This window comes from Peromyscus maniculatus, chromosome 13 (genome assembly GCF_049852395.1).
Source record: "Peromyscus maniculatus bairdii isolate BWxNUB_F1_BW_parent chromosome 13, HU_Pman_BW_mat_3.1, whole genome shotgun sequence".
Taxonomy (NCBI): domain Eukaryota; kingdom Metazoa; phylum Chordata; class Mammalia; order Rodentia; family Cricetidae; genus Peromyscus; species Peromyscus maniculatus.
Window position 1 is genome coordinate 9438931 of NC_134864.1, and position 21203 is coordinate 9460133.

The window sequence follows — 21203 nt, forward strand, 5'->3', positions numbered from 1 at the left end:
GGTGTTTACATGAGAAGCTGCAAGAGCTCTTCACTAGTGACCCCAGCACTGACTTCCTACACAGGCAGGTTAAAAGGTTCTTCAGCGGGGCAAATCATGCTCTTGCCCAGAGGTTCCCTGACATGTCTACCTCAGGCAGCAAAAACCAAGCACTCAACTGACGCTGTGGTGGCTGGTGACATCAGGGTGAAAGTCAGGACAACAGTCCTTTAAAGGAGCAGGAGTGAGCTGAATGTAGCTGTTTAGGAGGCGTGATGGGACTGGCACTCCATGTGGCAATCTCATCTATGGGCCTCATTCCAGCCACACCTGGGTTCCTGCTGGAACTGAAAACTGAACAAAGCCTGACTTCCACTCCATCATCCCACTGCAGGGTCCCACTGCCCTAAATCAGCCATGTGAGGGTGAGAGCATGTGAACGACATAACAGGTCACTGTGGGCCTGCCCAAGATGCCCAGGATGATTCAGACAAGGACAGACCCAGAGCACATTCTAAAGCAAACAGTTAACTCAGGACCAGTCACTCAAAGCGAATTAAAGGAACTCCAATGACTAGGAAAAAAGAAACCTTTATTTACAGCCATAGAGTCCCACAGGAGCACACACCGTGCACACACAAATGAGCCTGCCCGTCAGAGCGCGCGTGCAGCCTCAGTGTCCTATCCTCACCACCATCACCGTCACGTTGTCTGCTGAGCCCCGCTGCACTGCCTTGTTAGCCAGCCTGTTGCATGCAGCTTCATAGCGGGCATCGACAGCAGGCTTCCCTTCTCGGGTCTGGATCTTTTCATCCTACCAAAGGGACGGAAGCTGAGTGACTAGGACATCAGCCTTTGTCATTATCCCAAGACACTACAGCCAGGGAAGTGCCTGCTCTGTCCCTAACAAAGGCTGGCAGGACAGAGTGACTGGTGAGCCCCCAACAGGGTTGTGTTGAGAAGACTTCAAGAATTACTCCTGGCACAGGGGTATGGAAGTAAAGAGCAGTTGAGACAAGTGGCACACCCTCTAAGATGTCTCACCTCAAGGCAGGACAAGATGAAGTTCACAGCTTCCTCTGGGGTAAAGACCTTGAAGAGCCCATCACAGGCCAGCAGAATGAACCTACAATATTGGGAAGAAACAAGGGGGTTTCAGCCACAAGCTCTTTAACAGGAGGTGATCTGAGGGACAGTTCAGTGGAAGAGTAGTTAGCTGCTTAATGCAAGGAAGGCCCTGGTTCCATACTCAGTACCCCAAAAACAAAAATAAAAGGATAGTGGCATACACATACGTAATCTCGGTCCTCTAGAGGTAGAGAAGGGGTCACTCTGGCTACAGAGCAAGTCTGAGACCAGACAGGCTACAGAAGACCTTGTCTCAAAAGACCAAAACCAACTGAGCTTGCTAGCTAGCACATGCCTTTAAACCCGGCACTCAGGAGGTAAAGGCAGGTGGATTTTTGAGGCCAGCTTGGTCTAAATAGTGAGACCCTGTCTCAAAAAACAAACAAAAAACCCCAAAACCAAACAAGTAACTTTGTGTCTGTCCAAAAACTCAGTGGCCAAAAAATTTTTTTAAAGCAATAGAAACAAGAAGGCTAAAGGTCCTTTGAGTTGTGGGTGGGATGCTGCATACCACAAGAGGGGCTACATTTTCCCCACCCACCAACAGAGATGCTGAAACCTGGCACCTCAGGGACAACCACGACAACAGCAGGGGGTAGTGAACACACCCTGGGATCTACCACCACAGGCCCAAGAATGGAGAGCTACGGGCAAGCTAAGTGAGGCATCCTTGGGTAGTGCTTCACTCCTGAGGGCCCCAGATTCCAAAGTGAATCCCCCCATTCTCTGGTCTGAACATAGCTCACTCTCCCCGAGATGACCAGAGGAAGCTTCTGAGCATCCATGTCTCACTGACGCAGCCACTGCTGGCCTGGCCTGGCTTTAAGGTAGTTAGCTGCCTTTGCTTCCTATCCTGTCCACAGTTTCTCTCTTCTGACAGGGCACGTGCCCAGCCACATTTTCTGAGCACACAGCCTGAGGTTGAGACATGGTGGGGACAAGTCTAAGCAGGTTATTCTTTCCAGTATTGTTAGTCAGATTCGAGTAATTAATCACACAGATGTGTGCTTAGACCGCAGTCAGGGCAGCTAGCTAGCTTGGCCTCATCCAGGGCAGAGAAAGTGATCAAGAAACCCTACAAAGGGCTCCCAAGACTCTAGGATGGCTAATGACATGGCACAGGCAGGCAGGTGTCAGAGCTATGCCAGGAGGCTGCCATGTGGCTACTATTCTCTGCCACCCACCCCGCTTCGGCTCAGTCCTGTTTTCCTGAGTTCACCTTCACCATCCTGCTAGGGTCAGGAGAGCCCCCTGCTCTGGAGCCTGGCCCTTGGCCATCCCTGCTAGGCTCCCTATGCTACCCTCACAAGCCCATGCCTGGTCTTGATCTACCTGCAACAGACGATGCCTGGACAGGAAGTCTTTCTCAGCCTCTGCTCCTGTGATTACATTTATGAGCTAAAACCCAAATGCCTCAGTAAAACCCAAGATCCTGCTCAATCTGTCCCCAGAACTTTTCTCACTTCCTCCTCCATCCATCATTTCCCAGTCACCATTACTAGCACAGTCCTGGCTGCTTCACGCTGTTACCTGAATGAGCTGACATGGGTTGGGATGGTCCCTCTGGAAGGGATGCCCCTCCCCCACTGCTAAAGCCTCCTAGGACAACTTCTACACTCCTGTGATAAACCAAGTATCCACCTCATTTGTTCCCTGACCACTGTGGACCCCATGAAACCAGAAACCATGGTCTGTCTCCACACCCCAGGGCCAGGCAATGTCCCCAGCAAAGATGGAACACAGACTGGAACAAAGTCAGAAAGAGAAACAAGCCCCTGTGCGTGTACACCAACACTTGTGGTGACCACGTGCTTTTACCTGTCATTGGGGGTCAGCTGACAACGTCTGATATCAGGCACAGATGTGACTCCACAGCGCTTGTACTGCCCATCTCCAATGGAACGAGATACCTCCAGCACGCCCAAGACACGCCCATCTCTAAAATGAGAAGAACAAGGTCAAACTCTCACTTGACAGGTCAAAGGTCCCCAAAAACAGAAACTGAGAGATCATGGTAGCTGGGCCTGACATTTCTTTTTGTTTTGTTTTTCAAGACAGTTTCTCTGTGTAGTCCTGGCTGTACTAGAACCTGTTCTGTAGACCAGGCTGGGAGGCACTTGGCTGGTGTAACGTTTGTCTCAGGTGAGGTGCAGACATAAACCTAGGTCATTCCAGTCCTGTTCCCCTAGGGCCTGGGAACTCACACAGCTGTACACGGTGACAAGAACCAGCATCATCCAGCCTAACTGCGGGTGAAACTCAACAGCGAGTCTCACTACAACGCTGACACTCCTTCCCCAATTTCCCATGCCCAGTTCTCTGGACAGGATGGGGTGGGTCCTAGGCCCCTGATGACTGAGCACGCAGCCCGTGTTAAGTTGGCCAGGAAAGAGCATGGTCTGCATTCAAACTGACGAGGCCAGGCTCAAAGGACTGCCGAGGCTATGCCGCCTGGATGCCGAAGTGCTTTCTTCACATCGGCAGTGTGACGATCACACTCATCATATCCTCACCCATACTTTCTGCTGAGGGGCAGGGAAGAAATAGGAGATGGATGGCCTGCAAACAGGAAGAGGCACCTAATACAGACACCACGACTCAAGAGAACCTGTGTGGAGTCCCACTGCCCCCAAGAATCAACCTATCCCAGGCTCTCACTGACAACATGGGCCCTCAGGACATCATTTGAAGACTTAGCAAACGACAAAGCAGCGTGGTAGGTTCAATAGCACGGAAGTTCCTAAGTCACAAATGAGATGCTGTGCAGGCAGACAGGTGAGACAGGAAGTTCTTCCTAGTGTAGCTAGTGCTAGTCCTGGAGACAGCATTGAGCCCAGCCTTGACCCCTCAGGGTTCTAGTCCCCCACAGTGGCTCACTTCAGCCATCCTGAATGAATATGTTTTTTTAATCCCTAAAGACTTCTGCTGGCACCTGGGAAAAGCAGAGCATTCTAGAACACATATTACTAGATAGAAATGGAACAAAGTGAGTCCCCAGGAGCAATGCTGAACAGTGTGGGTGCTCAGCTTGGGAGCACCCACGGAGGAAGCAGCCCCACACTCAGAGCACCTCCTCTGCAGCCTTCAGACCTTCCTACTCTAGTTCCCCCAAGCTAAGACTCCTTCCTGCTCTTTAGGGACTTGGGGCTCTGCTGGCTGCTGAAGAAAGGAGGAGACTGCTGACTTCTGAAGCTATCCACACTGCTGTGTGCAGCTAGGCTGGAGGAGGGAGCCATATCCCCAAGAGCAGATGTCCAAAGGCAGCGAGTGACCATGAGCCCGACATAAGCTCTGGTCCCTGAGGACACGAGACCAGCACTCAGCCCAGGCCTAGGTGCACGGCGCTGACGGACTGCAATGTCAGTGTCTTCAGAAAGCCTCTCCCTGTCTGGCTAGATCCTTCCCTGTGAAATCAAAATAACCTCTTTTCATGCCCTCATTGTAATGATCACAAAGTTGCTTATTTTTTTAGGAAATGCCAGAAAAGTATTAGTAAACAGAGATGAAAACCTGCCCTCTCCAAACGCCCTTCACTCAATTTGTGTTTTGAACTATGTGGTAAGGGAGTAAGAGTCACACAACATAAAACCGCATCCCTAGACTTCTCTCTGCCCGTTTAAACTAAATAAACCTCTCTTCCCAGTTAAGCACTAGCTCATCCCCTTTCCACCCAGAAGACTCATCCTAATCCTAAGCTCTAGGAGTCGGGGTCCTCAACAGGGAGTCATAGCGTTTGTTTTTTGTGATTGGCATATTCACTCCACACAATGTCCTTAAGATTCATCCATGTGGCCTCTATGAGGCCTTCGTGCCTCCTGAAGGCTAGTTAACACTCTGTCCTCCCGTCATCGGTCAATGGATACCACACTGCTGCCCTCTTGTGGCTACTGAGAACATAGTGTAGCAGCCGTTCTCAACCTTTTCATACAGTTCCTCATGTTGTGGTGACCCCCAGCCATAAAATAATTTTGTTGTTACTTCTAACTGTAATTTTGATACTGTTATAAAATGTAATGTAAATATGTGATATGCAACCCCTGTGGGGGTGGTGACCCACAGGTTGAGAACCACTGGTGTACAGGGCTTGCTGCTGTGTCCTGTGTGATCCCATGTAACCTGGACGAACTGTAGTCTCCACAGCGGCTGCATCACTCTCCATGCCCAACAACAATGCAGAAAGGTGCCAATCTTTCATGCAACTCATAGAGGAAAAAAGCCTTGAAACTGAAAGCTGAAATAATGGTCTTAATGACCGAGGCAGTGACAAGAACAGTGAGAACAGTCCCTTCACCTGCACACAGTACTGACAGGATCCCTGGACACAGCATGTGACAGGCCTGCATCCAGCACTGTGACAGCACATACATACACAGTGAATAACATTCCAAGCCAGCCAAACACCAAGGAATATGGGAAGTATCAAACAGTGGTAACTTTGTGACTATCATTCTTCAATTTGGACAAAAAATATACTTTTATTATAAACCAGGTTTTCAATAGGAAAGAATTACAAATATTAAATCAAAGAAGAGAAAAAGGCTATAATGAGAAACTGGGTTAAGAAATAGCTATCTAGCCTATGATTTTATGTGTCTAGTGTTTAACTCTGCCCTTGAACCAACTCCGAAAGAATTAACACCCCGAAGAAATGAGCACTCAGCACAGGATCTGGGTCTTAAAGCTGGTGGCAAATGTGAACAGGACAGCGAAGGCACCCAAAGGAGCTTCCAGCAGCTGTGCCTGGACAGCTGTCACACTAATAAAAGCACAATTCATACAGCAGCTCAGGCAGGACACAGCAGGGAGCAGAACAAGACAAAAAGAACCCTTACCCCACCCGAGGTCAGGACATCTTTCAGACTCTGAACAAAGCCTTAGACATTTCCCTACTTTTCAGGAGGAATTCTCCCCCTGTCCCCGTGGAGGGCTCAGAGAGCACCTTCAAATACAGAGGGAGACGGCTGCCGACAAGAAGCAGTACTTCTCAGGAAGCACACCGTCCGTCCTCTGCAGACCATCTGCTGATTACCAGGGAGGCACAATGCAGTGCTGTGAGCACACAGCTGAGTACGGAGACTCAGCACAGACAGCAGTCTCCTGCAGGACAGGACAGCCCCATAATTTTATTTTCAGTGCTGTCAATCAAACCCAGGGCCGTTCACGGTAGCAGGGTAGCTATTAAACTACATGCCAGGCCATAATAAATATCATTGAAAAAAAATTCTGAATCTAAACATGACTTTTATTAATGTGTATACACTTGTGTGTTTGTGTGCATGCACATGTCTATGGAGGCCAGAAGAGGGCGTTGTATTCCCTGGAACAGAAGTTACAGTGTTTTTTAGTGTACAGGTGCTAGGAACTGAACCAAGTCCTCAGTAAGAGCAGTAAGCATTCTTAACTTTGAGCCCATCTTTCCAGCTCCAACAACCTGAATCAAAAGAAGGCTTTAACTCTAACTTCCAGTTTGTGGGGAATATTTGGAAAGATACAGGGAAGAAATGGGTAATTCAGAATGTAGGTGACTTCAATAACTACTAGATTAGACTAATATAGTTCAAAGCCTAATATGAAATTCAATTTTGAAAAAAAAAAGGGTGGGGGGGAGGACACATGCAATTTGGAGAGGACATATTAAAGAGGGTCCAATGGGAGATGGAGGGTGTGTACAATCAAAATACACAGTACAATGTATGAAATTCTCAGTTATTATGACAGGCATGGATGTGGTGGTAATCTAATTGTACTGAAATGTGATTTTGATTGTATGTTAATAAATAAAGTTGCCCGGGGGTCAGAGCTATTTGAGCCATAGACAGAGTGTGGCGGTGGTGGCACACGCCTTTAACCCCATAGATCTCTGTGTGTTCAGGGATACAGCCAGCATTGGAGACATATGCCTTTAAGACCTGGGGGGCTGTACATACAGACAGTGACGAGGCAGTCACGAGTTTGGGTTTACAACCAATGAGAAGGAAGAATGACTATGAAACGACTGACACACAGGGAAATAGCTCTCTTTCGGGAAACTAAGACCACCGCAAGAGAAAGGGTGAGATTTTAGCTCTGAGCTCTGACCTCTTGGCTTTCTCTTTTACATTGGTTCTGTGTTTATTTAATAAGACGGTTGGTTACATCTACACATGGACGTCAGAGTATCCACAGATCCATAGCAAATGTCTACTGTAGCCATACACTCACAGAAAGGAACATGGCAATTGCTAACCAGAGTCCAGTGGGAAATCATGAAATCTGCTTTACTATTTTTAAGTTATTTTTCTGTATGTTGGAAATTTTTAATATGACCTGGAAGAAGGAAAGAGCCAATCCTAGCTTTGGGCAAGAGAGTAAACCACTACTCAGGACAAAGGCTCTGCCAGTCTCTGGCCTCACATCCCATTTTTTTCAAAGGAACAGCTTGTTCAAGCCCATCCACAAAGGCCCCTCAACATGGCTCTGACTGAAGCAAAGACCGGGACATTAACCCAACACAGCCAGGCTCTCAGCCACAGGACTTTCAATTTCAAAACATCCCAGGAGCACAACTAAAATCAGACTTTAGAACATTTATCTTCAACAGAAATAAATTAAATTAAATTAAATTAAAGGACAAATTGTAGAAAGAATCAGAACCCATTTATGGCCACATTCCAAAGGCATTGTCCTTGTGGCAGAATTCCCCCACAGCAAAACTGCAGTTCTCCTTTAGGCTCTTGGGACACAGTGACCAACTGGAGGAGTTCCACGGCCTTCAATGACAGTGGCGAGCGAACTGACGAGGACACAGCAGGCAAGCACAGTCCTCTGTGCCAGAGTGTCCCACGTCAGCAACAACACCCTCCAAAGACACCCCTTCATTAAAGAAGTCTTGGAGCAGTGTCCACCACATTGCCCAGGTTGACCTCGAACTTCTGAACTCAAATAATCTTCCTGTCTCAGTCTCCCAAGTACCTGAGACTACAAGTATTACCACATCTAGCTCTGAATCTGTCCTACTAACCACTTAAGATTTTCTCTCTGGTGGAAACTCTAATTTATTCAGTGCAACAAAGGGCAGTATTTAAGCTCAGCACAGTAAAGCAGGCCAGTAATTCCAGCAGTGAGGAATTGGAGACAGGAAGGTCAGGAGTTCAAGGCTAGCCTGGGCTATGTGAGACCCAATATCAAGAACCAAGAGCAACCAAACAAACAAGGACAGTATTTAAGCAGCTTCTCAGATACACTGAAAATAGTAAGTGGTCAGTAGCTGCCTGAGACAGGTTTTGTCTTTCTGCTGAGTCAGGGAGACATTTCTTGCTCACTCTCTGCCTCTCCTAAGACATAAACGAACTCCCACAAGTTAGCCATCTGCACTGCCAGACCTGAGAGTGGGAGTCAAAATCTGACTTCTGTGTACCATGCATGTTTAATCCTCAAGCGGGTTGCAGCCTCAGTTCCCAGGGCCCCATAAACCCCCGGGTACCTGACATTCCCTCCAGCCTTCTGTATCCTCATCCGCTCTTCATACTGAGTTGGGTTGTGCTCTTTGCTGAGACTTAAGGCTGCATGTTTTTGACTTTCCTCGTTGTATCGACACAGGATTGCCTGGGAAGGTCGAGATCACAAGCCAGGAAATTCAGTGAGCAGATCTAGGAACCAGCTGAAGGGAGACTAACAGTGACTTCACACTTAGCACCTGCTGACATACAGAAGTTCAGAGAATCTGACAGCAAATAGGAAAGCTGCGGAAACACATTCAGGGTGAGAAATCCCGTTTTGGTGTCAATTCTGGCATAAGCCTTGCTGGTTGACCATAGCCAATCACTCACATGGTCACTGTCACATCAGTGACACGAAGAAACCACGGTCAAAGTCAGAAGTCTGTGAGTCTATGAGAGATGAGGGTAGGGGCCAGCAAGCGCTGCTCCCACATGTCACACAAAGAACCAGGGTTCAGACTGGGTCTGGGTCTGAAGAATTTGAAGGAGGGCACACTTTTCCTCCTGCTCTGTTAGAGTCATTTGCTCTAAACACTTACGTACTAGAACTAGTCTACAGAGGCCCCTAATATAAGCTCCATGAAGACAGGCTGTCACCTGAGGTTCACAGCTGCCCTCCTAGTGATGAGGAACCAACCGTAAGCAGCAGAGGAGAGGGGGTTGTAGAGGCTGCTCAAGTGTGAGTGGTCCTGACAACTGAGGGGCCCCAGGGCTGGACGGAAAAGCGGCATGCCATCGATCAAGGCCATTTCCTGCACTCCCCTGGACTTGGTCCCTGGGCTCTGCAGATGGGCTCGGCCTTGTGCTTTCCCACTCACAGGGTTCAAGTTACTCTGCAGTCACAATGGTTTGGAAAGACAGCGTTAATTCTCTCCTTCAATACCAACTAAGGTCAGAAAAATGAGGATCTAAGCTGCTTGTGTACTGATTTCATTCCAAACCACAGCATCACTTAATAGTATGCATAGAAAGGAAACCACTGTGGGGAGAGACAGAGGATCTGGGTGTTAAAACAGATAGCTCAGGGTCTTCTGGGAGAACTGACTGGCCTCCAGCTCAGCTGCTGAGTCCTTCCCAGGTGCACACTGGAATACTCCTTGTAGCAACCCCACTAAAAGGCCCAACCAGCCACCAACACTCCCTGAGGTTCTCTCAAGACATGTTGTCACTAAGCAAGTGGCTAAGAGCCACATACCCGACTATCTCCAAGGTTGGCGATATACAGGATGTTGTCAACAGCCAGGACACATGTGGCAGTGGACCCATCTTTCCAGGCAGGCTTCCTGGGGAAACACATCAGAAATGCAGTTACTACTACTGGCGAGTGCCCAGAAACTAACTTCTAGAGCCAAGCAGCAAGTCTGCCAGACTAAAACAGACTGTATCCTCTAAACTACTTCATGGTTTGAATAGGGGTAGGGTCCTTAAATGCCCGTGTCAAAGGCTGGGATCCCACAGTGATATTATTAGGAAGTGATATGGACCTCTAGAGGATGGGCCCTTATAAGAGGTCATAGGTCACTGTGAAAGCCCTCATACAGAATGTGGGATCTTACTGCATGTATGCCTTTGAAGGGGACTGTGGGGACTCTGGCCCATTTCCCTTGTCTCTTGCTTTCTGGCTAAGATACAGGCATTCATTCTGATACTCCCACCGTGATACGCCACTTCACTCAAAGGGCTAAATTAACTGGGTTGCCCTATGCTGTGCCTGAAATCCAGAATGGCAAGCTAAAACAAAACTCTTTATTTTGGGCTTGAAGCAGTCACTCACACCTTTGATTCCAGCACTCAGGAGGCAGAGGCAGGCAGAGTTCCAGGCCAGCCAGAAATACACAGTGAAACCCTCTCTTGAAAATGAAAACTATGCCAAACAGTTCTAACATAGCCTGAGTCAGATCTTTCCTTATTACAGATAATGCAGAGATACACACAACCTTTCTTAAAATTATTTTTATTTTGTATGTATGAGTATCTTGCCTACATGTATGTAAGTGCATACCTGGTGCTCGTAGAGACCAGAAAAGGGCACTGGATCTCTTGGAATTGGAGTTACGGAGCTGTGAGCCACCATGTGGGTGCTGGAAACTGAACCTAGGCCCTCTGGAAGAGCAGTCAGTGCTTTAACCCCTGAGCCATCTTTGCAGCCCCCACAACACATCTCTTAAAAAGCATTTTTGCTTTTTCTGTTTGTTTGGTTTTTTTATTTAAAAGATTATTATTGTATTTATGTGAATGGTGTGCACGTGCATTTGTGTGTACATGTGCGACATGTACAAGGCCAATTTTAGCAGTGTCTCCTTTTCTCATGAGGGTTCCAGGGATTCAACTCAGGTCATGAGAGGTAGTGGCAAGCACCCTGACTCACTGAGCCACCTCACTGGCCCCACCTCCTTTTGTAGCTAACGGTTTTAAGAGCATACACGGTTGTGGGTACTTTTGAGACAGGAAGCACTGTGCTAAACAGCATCACAAGACCTGGAAGGTGTTCAGGAAACACCCCACACTAGCATTCTGCATGGAGTTATACTCACTGGCTTGAAGCCTGTTTCAGGAACTCTTCGTCGGTGTGCTTAAAAGTATCTAGTAGGCATCTCTTTACAGTCTTCTCCACACTGATTACATCTCCTGGTAGAGAAGGTCAAACAGAGAACCTTTGGTCAAGGGGGAAGCCTGTGCCCACTCTGGCAGTGGCTCTGCTGGTCAACTGACACATGAACTTATTTCTAGCACGTCCTGACTAACAATGTCTGTTTCCTTACCTGTAGGAGCGCCATGGGAATTTGGTTGTACTGGTTTTCCCACTGTGGAGGCAGACAAGACACTAACCACACCCCAGACACTTGACCAGAGGCCAAGATACGATGCTCTATCCACACAGCCCCTTACTTCTGACCCCTAAGTTCACCCCTTTAAAAAAAAGTGACTTTTTTTTGGAGACAGACTCTCACGTTAGCCCAGGCTGGTCACACTGTGTGGCTGAGAATGACCTTTAATTTGTGATCCCTTGCCTCATGCACAGCACACCCGTATATGTGGTCCTCGGGACGTAGTCCTCATGTATGCTATGCAAGTGAACAAGCCACTGTGCTATCCCCAGGCCCATCAGTGACTCTGCTGAAATACAACAAGCTATCTGAAAGACTCTGCCATGCAAACAGCAGAGACAAGTCAAATGTTCACTCAGTTCTCAGTCTCACCTTTAGGAAATTTCCTGATTAAATTCTGGTGCAAATTCTGTGCAGCAAATTTTGAGGCCCGGATTCCTCCATGTCCATCAAAAACAGCAAAGTATGAAACCCTAGTACTGGAAGAATTAATTAACAATCAATTACATCCTTAAAGCATATCACACCTCTTCACTGAAGCTTGTTTTGTTTAATTCTGAGATGGGGCTCCATATTTAGCTCACTCTGGCCTCCAGTTACAGACCTGTGCCCCTGCCGCAGAGTGCTGGGATCACATGCAGGCATCACCACATCAAACAATGAACACCAAGACAGAGCAAGTCACATTGCTGAGACATCAGTCATACTAACATGTAATGGGGGAAAAGGTAGTAATGTTTAAGAGATAAATATTCAAATAACTTTCATGCATTTTAATTGTTAGAAACTCAAATTTGAGTCCAGTATAGTAGTTTACAACCATAATCCTAAAACACAGGAGGCTAGAGCAGGAGAACAGCTCAGAGTCTGAAGCCGGCCTAGGCTACACTGTGAGGTTCAAGACCAGCCTGGCCTACAGAGTGAGACCCTGTCTCAAGACATAAAACAAAACCACCTTTGTTTCAGAAACCAGCCAGGCTGGAGAGATGGCTCAACAGTTAAGAGCACTTGTTGCTCTTGCAGAAGACCCAGGTTCAGTTCTCAGCACCACATGGTAGTTCACAAACCATCTATAACTCAAGCTCCAGTGGATCCAAAGCCCTTTTCTGGCCTCTGTGGGCAATGGGCATGCATGTGGTGCAAAAACATACATGCAGGCAAATACTTATACACATAAATAAAAATTTAAAAACTAAGCGATACGATTTTTCAGACAGTGAAATTAGAATTCAGAACTTTTATCCCATTTAAATCAGACTTTAACAAACAAAAAAAGTTACTCATCCAAGACTCTGGTCAAAAATGTCCTTAAGAACAAGAAGTTCCAGGATTGTTACTTAAATGTTGACTAATGTCCAACTTCAAAGCTTATAGTGATAGTCTTATTCCTATTTCCTATTCAATTTTTGTCAAAAAACCCACTTATATGGTAAAAGCCATAAAAACAAACAAACAAACAAACAAACAAACAAACCCTACATAGGAGCCAGGTGTAGTGGCGCACGCCTTTAATCATGGCACTAGGGAGGCAGAGGCAGGCAGATTTCTGTGAGTTCGAGTTGAGCCAGCCAAGGTTACATAGTATGACCATGTCTCCATGGCTCACTGGGTAAAGAGCTTGCCTCGAGAGGATGACAACCTGAGTTCAATTCCTGGAACCAAAGTAATGGTGGATGAAGAAAATCAACCCCACAGAGTTGTCCACTGACCTCCACACAGGCACCATGTCATGTATGGACCCTCTGCCCATGTGCTAACATACACAATAATAAAAGTTAATTTAAAGAACTACATCAGAAAGAAAACTGCCTATGAGAAATGACATTTAATGTTAAGATTGGCTTTTCTTTCAAACTCTTTCTAATTCCTCTGCAATAAGACACTATGCGCCATGTTGAAATAAGCCTCATCTGCCTTACAACTTGCAACCTGTCTTTGTTCACCTGGGTATTATCTGGGGAGACTTTCCCAGAGCCCTTTTCCTGGCTTTGGAACCACTGTTCCCATCTCTGTCATGACCACTGGCTCTGCAGCAATGGTTGCCTGCCATAATGAGGAGGTAGACAACAGCTGTTAGCACATTTCATGCTAATGATCAACTAGTGTCAGGGGAAACCCAGTGTGCACATTATGTAATTCTCCATTACAGAAATTACAGATGAGCCGGGCGGTAGTGGCGCACGCCTTTAATCCCAGCACTTCCGAGGCAGAGGCAGGCTGATCTCTGTAAGTTCAAGGCCAGTCTGGTCTACAGAGTGAGTTCCAGGACAGCCAGGGCTGTCTGTTACACAGAGAAACCCTGTCTCGAAAACAAACAAAAGTCTGCATGAACTTGACTTTTCTTTTCTTTCCCTTTTCAGCATTTCTACTCAAATGTCAACAGAAAGCAGCTGGGATGTCACTCGGGCCAGGAACTTTCCCAACTGCTTGCCCAGCCCCCCTTAATCTTCTCGGCCTTCTCTAGCATATCCTATCAAAAGTTTGACTATACCTCACGAGACATTAGTCTAGAAATGAGCTAGCATCTGACCTGGGAGTCTATGTCACTGAGTTGCTATCAAGCTTTTTTTTTTTTTTCGAGACAGGGTTTCTCTGTGTAGCTTTGCACCTTTCCTGGAACTCGCTTTGGAGACCAGGCTGGCCTCGAACTCACAGAGATCCGCCTGCCTTTGCTGCGCCTCCCGAGTGCTGGGATTAAAGGTGTGCGCCACCACCGCCCGGCTGCTATCAAGCTTTTAATAAGCATTGGTATGGAACCCACCAAACCCCAGTTAAGAGGAACACAGCGCTGGAAGACCTGGAGCTGGACCACCTGTGTGAACACAGGCAGGTAGCATGGGTCATCTTAGGAAATTACAGGTGAAATGTGTAATGATTCAATTATTCAATTATATACATATGATACTATGTATATAACAGAATGTTAACAGTCAGGGAATGTGCTGCATCTGCTTGTTTTTTCCAGATCTGAGAACTGATCAGAGGCTTCAGTTCCACGTGTGCAGCTGCAAAAAAAACATTGCTTTCTCTCTTCTGGGCCATTGTGTCTTTTTTGGTCTTTCTGGGCCCTTATTACCTGTCTGGATAGCCTCTCCCAGTGCCATCAGACTCTGCTGGGTTTGTTTTCTTGTTGTTTTGGAGGCAGAGCCTCAGTTCGTAGTTCTAGGCTTGCCGGGAACTCGACACCCACTGAGTGCTGGGATTGCAGGATAGGATGACAAGCATGTACCACCACACCCACATTTCCTGTAGACCTTACTCAGTGACTTCCAATCTGTCCATTCTCTAGGACACAGAGTAAGAGCACTCTGCCAGAAGCTGATCAGTCACTGTGAGAGTACAACACCAGACAGTCCACAGCAGGGGAACGTCCCACTTAGCACGCAGGTGCAGCCCTGCTCAAAGTTCAGGCTGGGCAAATCTTTGTTGAGAGGCAGTCCCATACTTAGCAATGGTCTCTACCCACCAAATTCCAATAGCAACTGCCTGCTCCACTGTGACAACAAAAATATCCTCCCACAGATATTAACAAAAGTCTCCCATCTATGATCTACTGATGCAAAAAGCAGGCCACTCATTACATCAGTCTTTCTTGGAGAACCACCCTCACACAGCCCAAAGCTTAGTAGAACAGAGGTGAAACATACGTCAACCAGGCTTGATGGAATCGAAGTACTCACATGAGGGATGACGGAGGCTTACACTCCTCAGTGATGTCATTCAGGATGACATGGGCATCCTGCATCTCCTCCCTCTCACCCTTCCGCTCTGCCACATAGCCCTTCAGACCAAAGATCACCGAAGAGGCTGAGGAAAGAAAACAAAAAGCCAATACAAAACTGTGCCTCACCCTTGAGAAGCCCTAGCCCCAGAGCAAGTAAGAGGTACTATGGTGGCCTTACTGAGCAACATCAAGTGGTTCAAACAAGCAGTATCCCTCAAGGCATCTCCCTAGCTATATGTCAGAAGCCACAATCAGGGTTCGGCCAGAAAGCTTGGAGCTGTGGCAGCATGTGAAGTCAGTGGTGAGCACAGACGAGCTCACCGAAGACGGTGAGAGTCAAGGCGGTGCTGCCTCACGCAGAGGCGGGACCACGGGCCTGGGAGAGAGATCCCTAGGTATAAATTAATCTGGTGACAATCTAATCAGGACAAAAAGCTCCCATTTCTAAGAAATTCAGATCAGTGGAGTTGCCAAATACTCTGCTAGAGACCCTGAAAAATGTATATTTGTATGTTCCAGGCTGCCAACAGTGGTAACAGTCACTTTTATTCCAGCTGAGGAAGCGAAGGAGCAAGGAGTCTGCTGTAGTGTGGAATGGGGTCCATTTTAGATTCTGGCTAGTTTAAGTTCTCTGCTGACACCTGGAGCACTCACTTCCAGGAGAGATGCCTTTGGCCTTGTCCCAGCAGTTCTCTCATCACCACTACAGCTCCCACTGGGGTGACTTGTGGCAAATAACAGTGAAGGAAGTGAAAGTCCACAGCCATCTCTCAATCAGTACAGAAAGTGGAATCCACAGCCATCTCTCAGTCAGTACAGAAAGTGGAAGTCCACAGCCATCTCTCAATCAGTACAGAAAGTGGAATCCACAGCCATCTCTCAGTCAGTACAGAAAGTGGAAGTCCACAGCCATCTCTCAGTCAGTACACAAAGTGGAAGTCCACAGCCACCTCTCAGTCAGTACAGAAAGTGGAAGTCCACAGCCATCTCTCAGTCAGTACAGAAAGAAGTCCACAGCCATCTCTCAGTCAGTACAGAAAGTGGAAGTCCACAGCCACCTCTCAGTCAGTACAGAAAGTGGAAGTCCACAGCCATCTCTCAGTCAGTACACAAAGTGGAAGTCCACAGCCACCTCTCAGTCAGTACACAAAGTGGAAGTCCACAGCCATCTCTCAGTCAGTACAGAAAGTGGAATCCACAGCCATCTCTCAGTCAGTACAGAAAGTGGAAGTCCACAGCCATCTCTCAGTCAGTACAGAAAGTGGAATCCACAGCCATCTCTCAGTCAGTACAGAAAGTGGAATCCACAGCCATCTCTCAGTCAGTACAGAAAGTGGAAGTCCACAGCCATCTCTCAGTCAGTACAGAAAGTGGAATCCACAGCCACCTCTCAGTCAGTACACAAAGTGGAAGTCCACAGCCACCTCTCAGTCAGTACAGAAAGTGGAAGTCCACAGCCATCTCTCAGTCAGTACAGAAAGTGGAAGTCCACAGCCATCTCTCAGTCAGTACAGAAAGTGGAAGTCCACAGCCATCTCTCAGTCAAAGCTAATCAAGAGTTTTAAAACAAAGACTGGTAGTCAGAAAGAATGGATAGTCAAAAGTCAGCCATTTCTGAAAAGACTAAAGAAAAAAAGCATAGGTCCTTCTCAACTCAGAGGAACAATGTGGTCAGTTTCCTGTCAGGTGAGACAAGTACATGAAAAGCAAGGGCAGTCTTAGAAACCATTTGCAAAGGGGGGGTCAAGCCCACTTCTTAAACTCAGAGAAGCACTACAGTTAGAGGCCGAGGCTGGTTTTGCTCTGGGATGTTTAGGGTGTGAAATCTGATACATTTGTTTTCAAACTGTCTGAAAACCTTTACAAACTTTCTTTTCCACAAGCTCTTCACCGCCATTCTTCTCTTCCTCAGTTTTCCTCTTTGCTCCTTTCCCTTCGTTCTTCACTGCCTGGGAAACTGATGTGGCAAGAGAACCTAGAAATGAAGTAAAAGCCAGACAGAAACAGCTTTAGACTGCAGAAATAGTCACCAGTAGACCAGGCGCCATCCAGTCAAGACCTAGAGACACCAAGGCATTTTAGGTAAGAACCAGAATATACAGGGCCTAGGGCTAGGACCTATGGCTGGGGAGGTAGAAGACAGGGTACATCCAGGCTGAATGGAGAACCTGAGTGTCTCTGCCCCAGAGACTTCTCACCAGCAAAACTTTGTAGACAAACTTAAGCTTTTAGCCTGTAGCATATTCATGATGTGTTACATTCAGACCCTTATGATCGATAGGAAAATTTCCAAAAGCTGTAAGCAAATTCATATGTTCCTAAAAGGCTCAATTCAAGTTAAAAGGCAGGCTCTACCCGAAAGACACAGAGTACTGCTGGAAATGCCCCTACCTCTGTACTCAAGCCATACCTAACTGCACCAGCAGTGCTCATGTGTTTGGAATGCATAAGGTTCAGCCAGAGTTTCTTCATCCATAACATGGTGAGAGCATACCATCTCTAGGAACTGTGTGAATGTCAATAGGGACAAGATACATAAACCATCTATTGTGGTGTCTGTTATGTCAAATATCTGTAAGTGTTCCCTGCGGCCATTCTCTCAACCTACTCTTTCCCAAAAAGAAGACTCAACTACTTGCAAAAGGGTGTATTTTCACAATGGTATTACAAAATACATGACACCCTGCATAAAAGAGCAACTTAATGAGAGGATGTTATGGGTGTTTACAAGAGTCTCCTCAATGTCTCTCCAACAGCATCATGCTCTTACTTTTTGAGTCCCAGTTTTCCTTTCTGTATCCTTTCTAATTTCAAAACAAAGTATATTGCTGTTACTGACCTCCAGGTGAATTCCACCTCATCACAGGATATGGTCTGTATATGAAAGACTCTTCACTAGGACTTACCTTACAGACTAGCACAGGGTCAACTCCCACACATAGTTTCTGCCCACTTGAGAAGAATGAGCAGTCTTCCAAGAAATCCAAAATATTGGGCACCAGAGCGCCCCATATGTAAATCAAGAGTGCTGTGTAGTCATTACTGTTTTCTGCCCCATGAGTAACTAAGAAATTAGTTATTCTTAAATTATCTTTAAATCTATAAAAACATTTGTTTTGCATACTAACCCTCATATAATTAAGAGCACTGAGTTCATTAGGGAAAATTTCAAGGCTGACTGATTTGAGCATGCTATAATTTTTTGGTATGAATCCACAGCCCTGAAAATTTTGTGATTCTTATATAAGACAATTAAATGCTTTTTCTGAGTAAGCCTACTGATTTCCCAGGGATAAACCTGTGAAACAAAAAATCTATTTGGAAAAGTAGCAAGTGTTCTTTCTATTTGGTAACAAATGGAACTTTTAACTACAAAACCCAGGACTATCCGCAGCCTCTCCCCAGTCCCCATCACAGCAACTCCAAGCAAGAGGCTGCCAACTAGTTGGAATAAGTAGTCTTTGGCTGTAACTGAACAGTATACTCATCATTCTTCCCTCTTCCCTAACAGGACACAAAAAGAATAGAACACTGTCATGTATCTGTGTCTGTGGGGAACATGAGGCAAATCATGAGGCAGATTGAAATTTTTTTAAAAGGTTAATATCGAAGTTCAGAGTGAATTTCTGACCTTTTAAATTATTACTATTTTGAGACATGGGCTCACTATGTAGCCCAGGCTAGTGTGGAACTCAGGTTCCCTCTGCTTTAGTCTTCTGAATGATTATGGGCAGGTGTCTCCATGCCTGGATCTTAATTCTTAAAAGTCAGCCTAGCAGGTGAAGGCAAAGAAAGAAACAAAATGGTGATGTAGTACTTACTGAGGTCTCTAATCTCTGCCTCCACCTGAGGGTGTCTGTTCAGTTTTAATAGACCTTGTCTGTACTGCATTTCAATGAACCTGTGGGTACAGTTTACACAGTAGCAAAGGAAAGATTATCTCCATCCACACCTTGGAATCTGTTTGCCTACCTGGATCACCACTGCCAGCAGGTGGGAGATCATCAAAGAGTAAAGGTCCCCCAGATCCTGAAACACAGAAGAACCCAGACTGAGTACACAATGAACAACCAGGCTTCAGTTTCAGAATCCATCCCACCAGGACACCTATGCAACAGGTCATTGAGACAAACTCAACACTTGTGTCAATCCAGTGCAACTCATTCTGCAGGGAATAATATCCGGAACCTATTTCAAAGTCCTACGATTTCAAAGAAAACAGAAATTCTGTCTTAAAGAGCTGAGTTTTACTTCAACTAGTAAAATACGGACTTGAACCAGAGGAAACTGCTCGTCGTGTTTATGCAGCACTTCTCAGAGTTAGCCACTGCAGGTCTTTCTGCCTTACCTGAGGCCATGGGTTCAAAACTTAAAGACAGCCAACACCTAAAACATCTGTGTGTTAAAAATGGGGGAAAGGGAGAAAGATTGAGACAACTACAACAATCCCAGGATGAGTAGACGTTGACACACACCTGGGAAAGCCTGAAGACTGTACCTGAATCAGTACTGCTGGCCGGGGGCAGGTCCTCCAAGAGCATGGGTCCTTCCTGTGCTTCTATCCCTAAAACAGAAAACCTGTTAGAGAGCAGATAGATGGTCACCCAGGGAACACCGTGCCCTCCCCTGCTTAGAGTCAGCTTGCTACGAGTCAGACTTTCTCCTCTGGTAAACAGACATATCTCTTAAAATCTCTTCTGGACAGCTCTTTACTATGGAAGAACCCCTGTTTCCAACCATCACAGTCAACATAAAAACAACGAAATGACACCCTAGCAAGTGCCAAATTTAAAAGGTACTTTTTTCCTTTTGGGGGGTGGGGGGTGGGGGGTGGAGGAGAGGGAGACAGGGTCTTACTATATAGCGCTGGCCTGAAATTCTCAATGTAGATCAAGCTAATCTCAAACCCATAAAGATTCTCCTGCCTCTGCATCCTGAGTACTGGGGTTAAAGGTGCGCATATGCCACCACGCCAGCCTCTTCTTCCCCTTCCCTGCCCCCCAGTACTAAGGATGGAATGCATGCTAAGTGTGTGCTCTACCACTAAACTACACATAATGTACCCATGTTCCTCAAATCTTCCCTTCAAAGAGAATCACTGAAAGCGGAAAGATGACTTTTGGACCTCAAGGTGGAGTTGAGAAGTAGAGGAAGCCGCCAAAGGTCCCTGGGTACTACTGAACGCTATATTGGTATGCAATGGGAGAGAACCTACCATAACTTAGTGTCACTAGCAATGTCAATCAATGGAGAAAAGAGGAGTTTCAGGATGGACAGGCCTCAGAAAAAAGCTAAGGAATATTTGTTTTGTTTTGTTTTTCAATCTAAGAATCTGAAGATAAATGTCTTATGTCTCATCATTTTTCACATAAAATGTGAATTCCTTACTCCCCAGCTTCCAAAATTCTACTTAAACTATTAAACATATGAATTAACACACAAGAATCTGGAGAAACCATCCTGTTGGAGTGGGGTAAACAGATCCCTTACGTACACTTTACAGCTTTGGTCAGTCAGTATCAACTGCAGTCCAACTGTATTAAATGGGAAACTTCCAAAGTCAGTCTTGTTTTCAACTGCACACTATTCTAAGTCAGCATAATGAAATCTTGTGCTACCCTCAGCCCTGGCCCACTGTGTATCCCTTCATCAGGGAATCCTTGCTCTCCATGCTGCCCGTCACTTAATCACTTGGAAGCTATTAGTAGCCATTTTGGTTATCAGACTGACAGCCATAGGATTACAACATTTATGTTCAAGTAACTTTTATTTTACTTAAGAATATCCCCAAAGCACACAGTTGTTGCTGTTTTTTAAGACAGGGTTTCTCTGTGTAGCTTTGGAGCCTGTCCTGGAACTCACTCTGTAGACCAGGCTTGTCCTCAAACTCACAGAGACCTACCTGCATCTGCCTCCTAAATGCTGGGATTAAAGGTGTGTGCCAGCACAGCCCAGCTTTAAATTTTACGTTTATTTAATTTTATGCATACAAGTGTTTTGTCTGTATGTATGTCTGTGTACCATGTTCATGCCTGGTACCCAGAAACCAAAAGAGGGCATTGGATC

The 21203-nt window shown here is 46.2% G+C and overlaps 1 protein-coding gene and 1 long non-coding RNA gene across 4 annotated transcripts in view; one reads left to right on the forward strand and one right to left on the reverse strand.

Annotated features, from left to right (window-relative positions):
* Positions 1-554: 554 nt before the first annotated feature.
* Ilkap (ILK associated serine/threonine phosphatase) overlaps positions 555-21203 on the reverse strand; it is a 34743-nt gene continuing 14094 nt past the window's right edge. For 2 of the 3 annotated variants that reach the window (XM_042259848.2, XM_076549592.1), the window contains 11 exons: positions 19636-19701; positions 19110-19166; positions 16996-17112; positions 15094-15220; positions 11786-11892; positions 11120-11213; positions 9781-9868; positions 8570-8691; positions 2926-3045; positions 1024-1105; positions 555-793 (listed from right to left, as the gene is read on the reverse strand). In XM_042259848.2, the coding sequence (XP_042115782.1) occupies positions 653-793; positions 1024-1105; positions 2926-3045; positions 8570-8691; positions 9781-9868; positions 11120-11213; positions 11786-11892; positions 15094-15220; positions 16996-17112; positions 19110-19166; positions 19636-19701 (1121 nt within the window). In that variant the 3' untranslated portion in view covers positions 555-652. Of the gene's footprint in view, positions 794-1023; positions 1106-2925; positions 3046-8569; positions 8692-9780; positions 9869-11119; positions 11214-11785; positions 11893-15093; positions 15221-16995; positions 17113-19109; positions 19167-19635; positions 19716-21203 lie in introns of all 3 variants that reach the window. The other variant, XM_076549593.1, reaches the window with a different exon arrangement.
* Positions 16060-16365, forward strand: LOC143268267 (uncharacterized). The gene is made up of 3 exons (XR_013043980.1): positions 16060-16112; positions 16148-16257; positions 16296-16365. It is a non-coding gene; the product is annotated as an uncharacterized LOC143268267 (long non-coding RNA).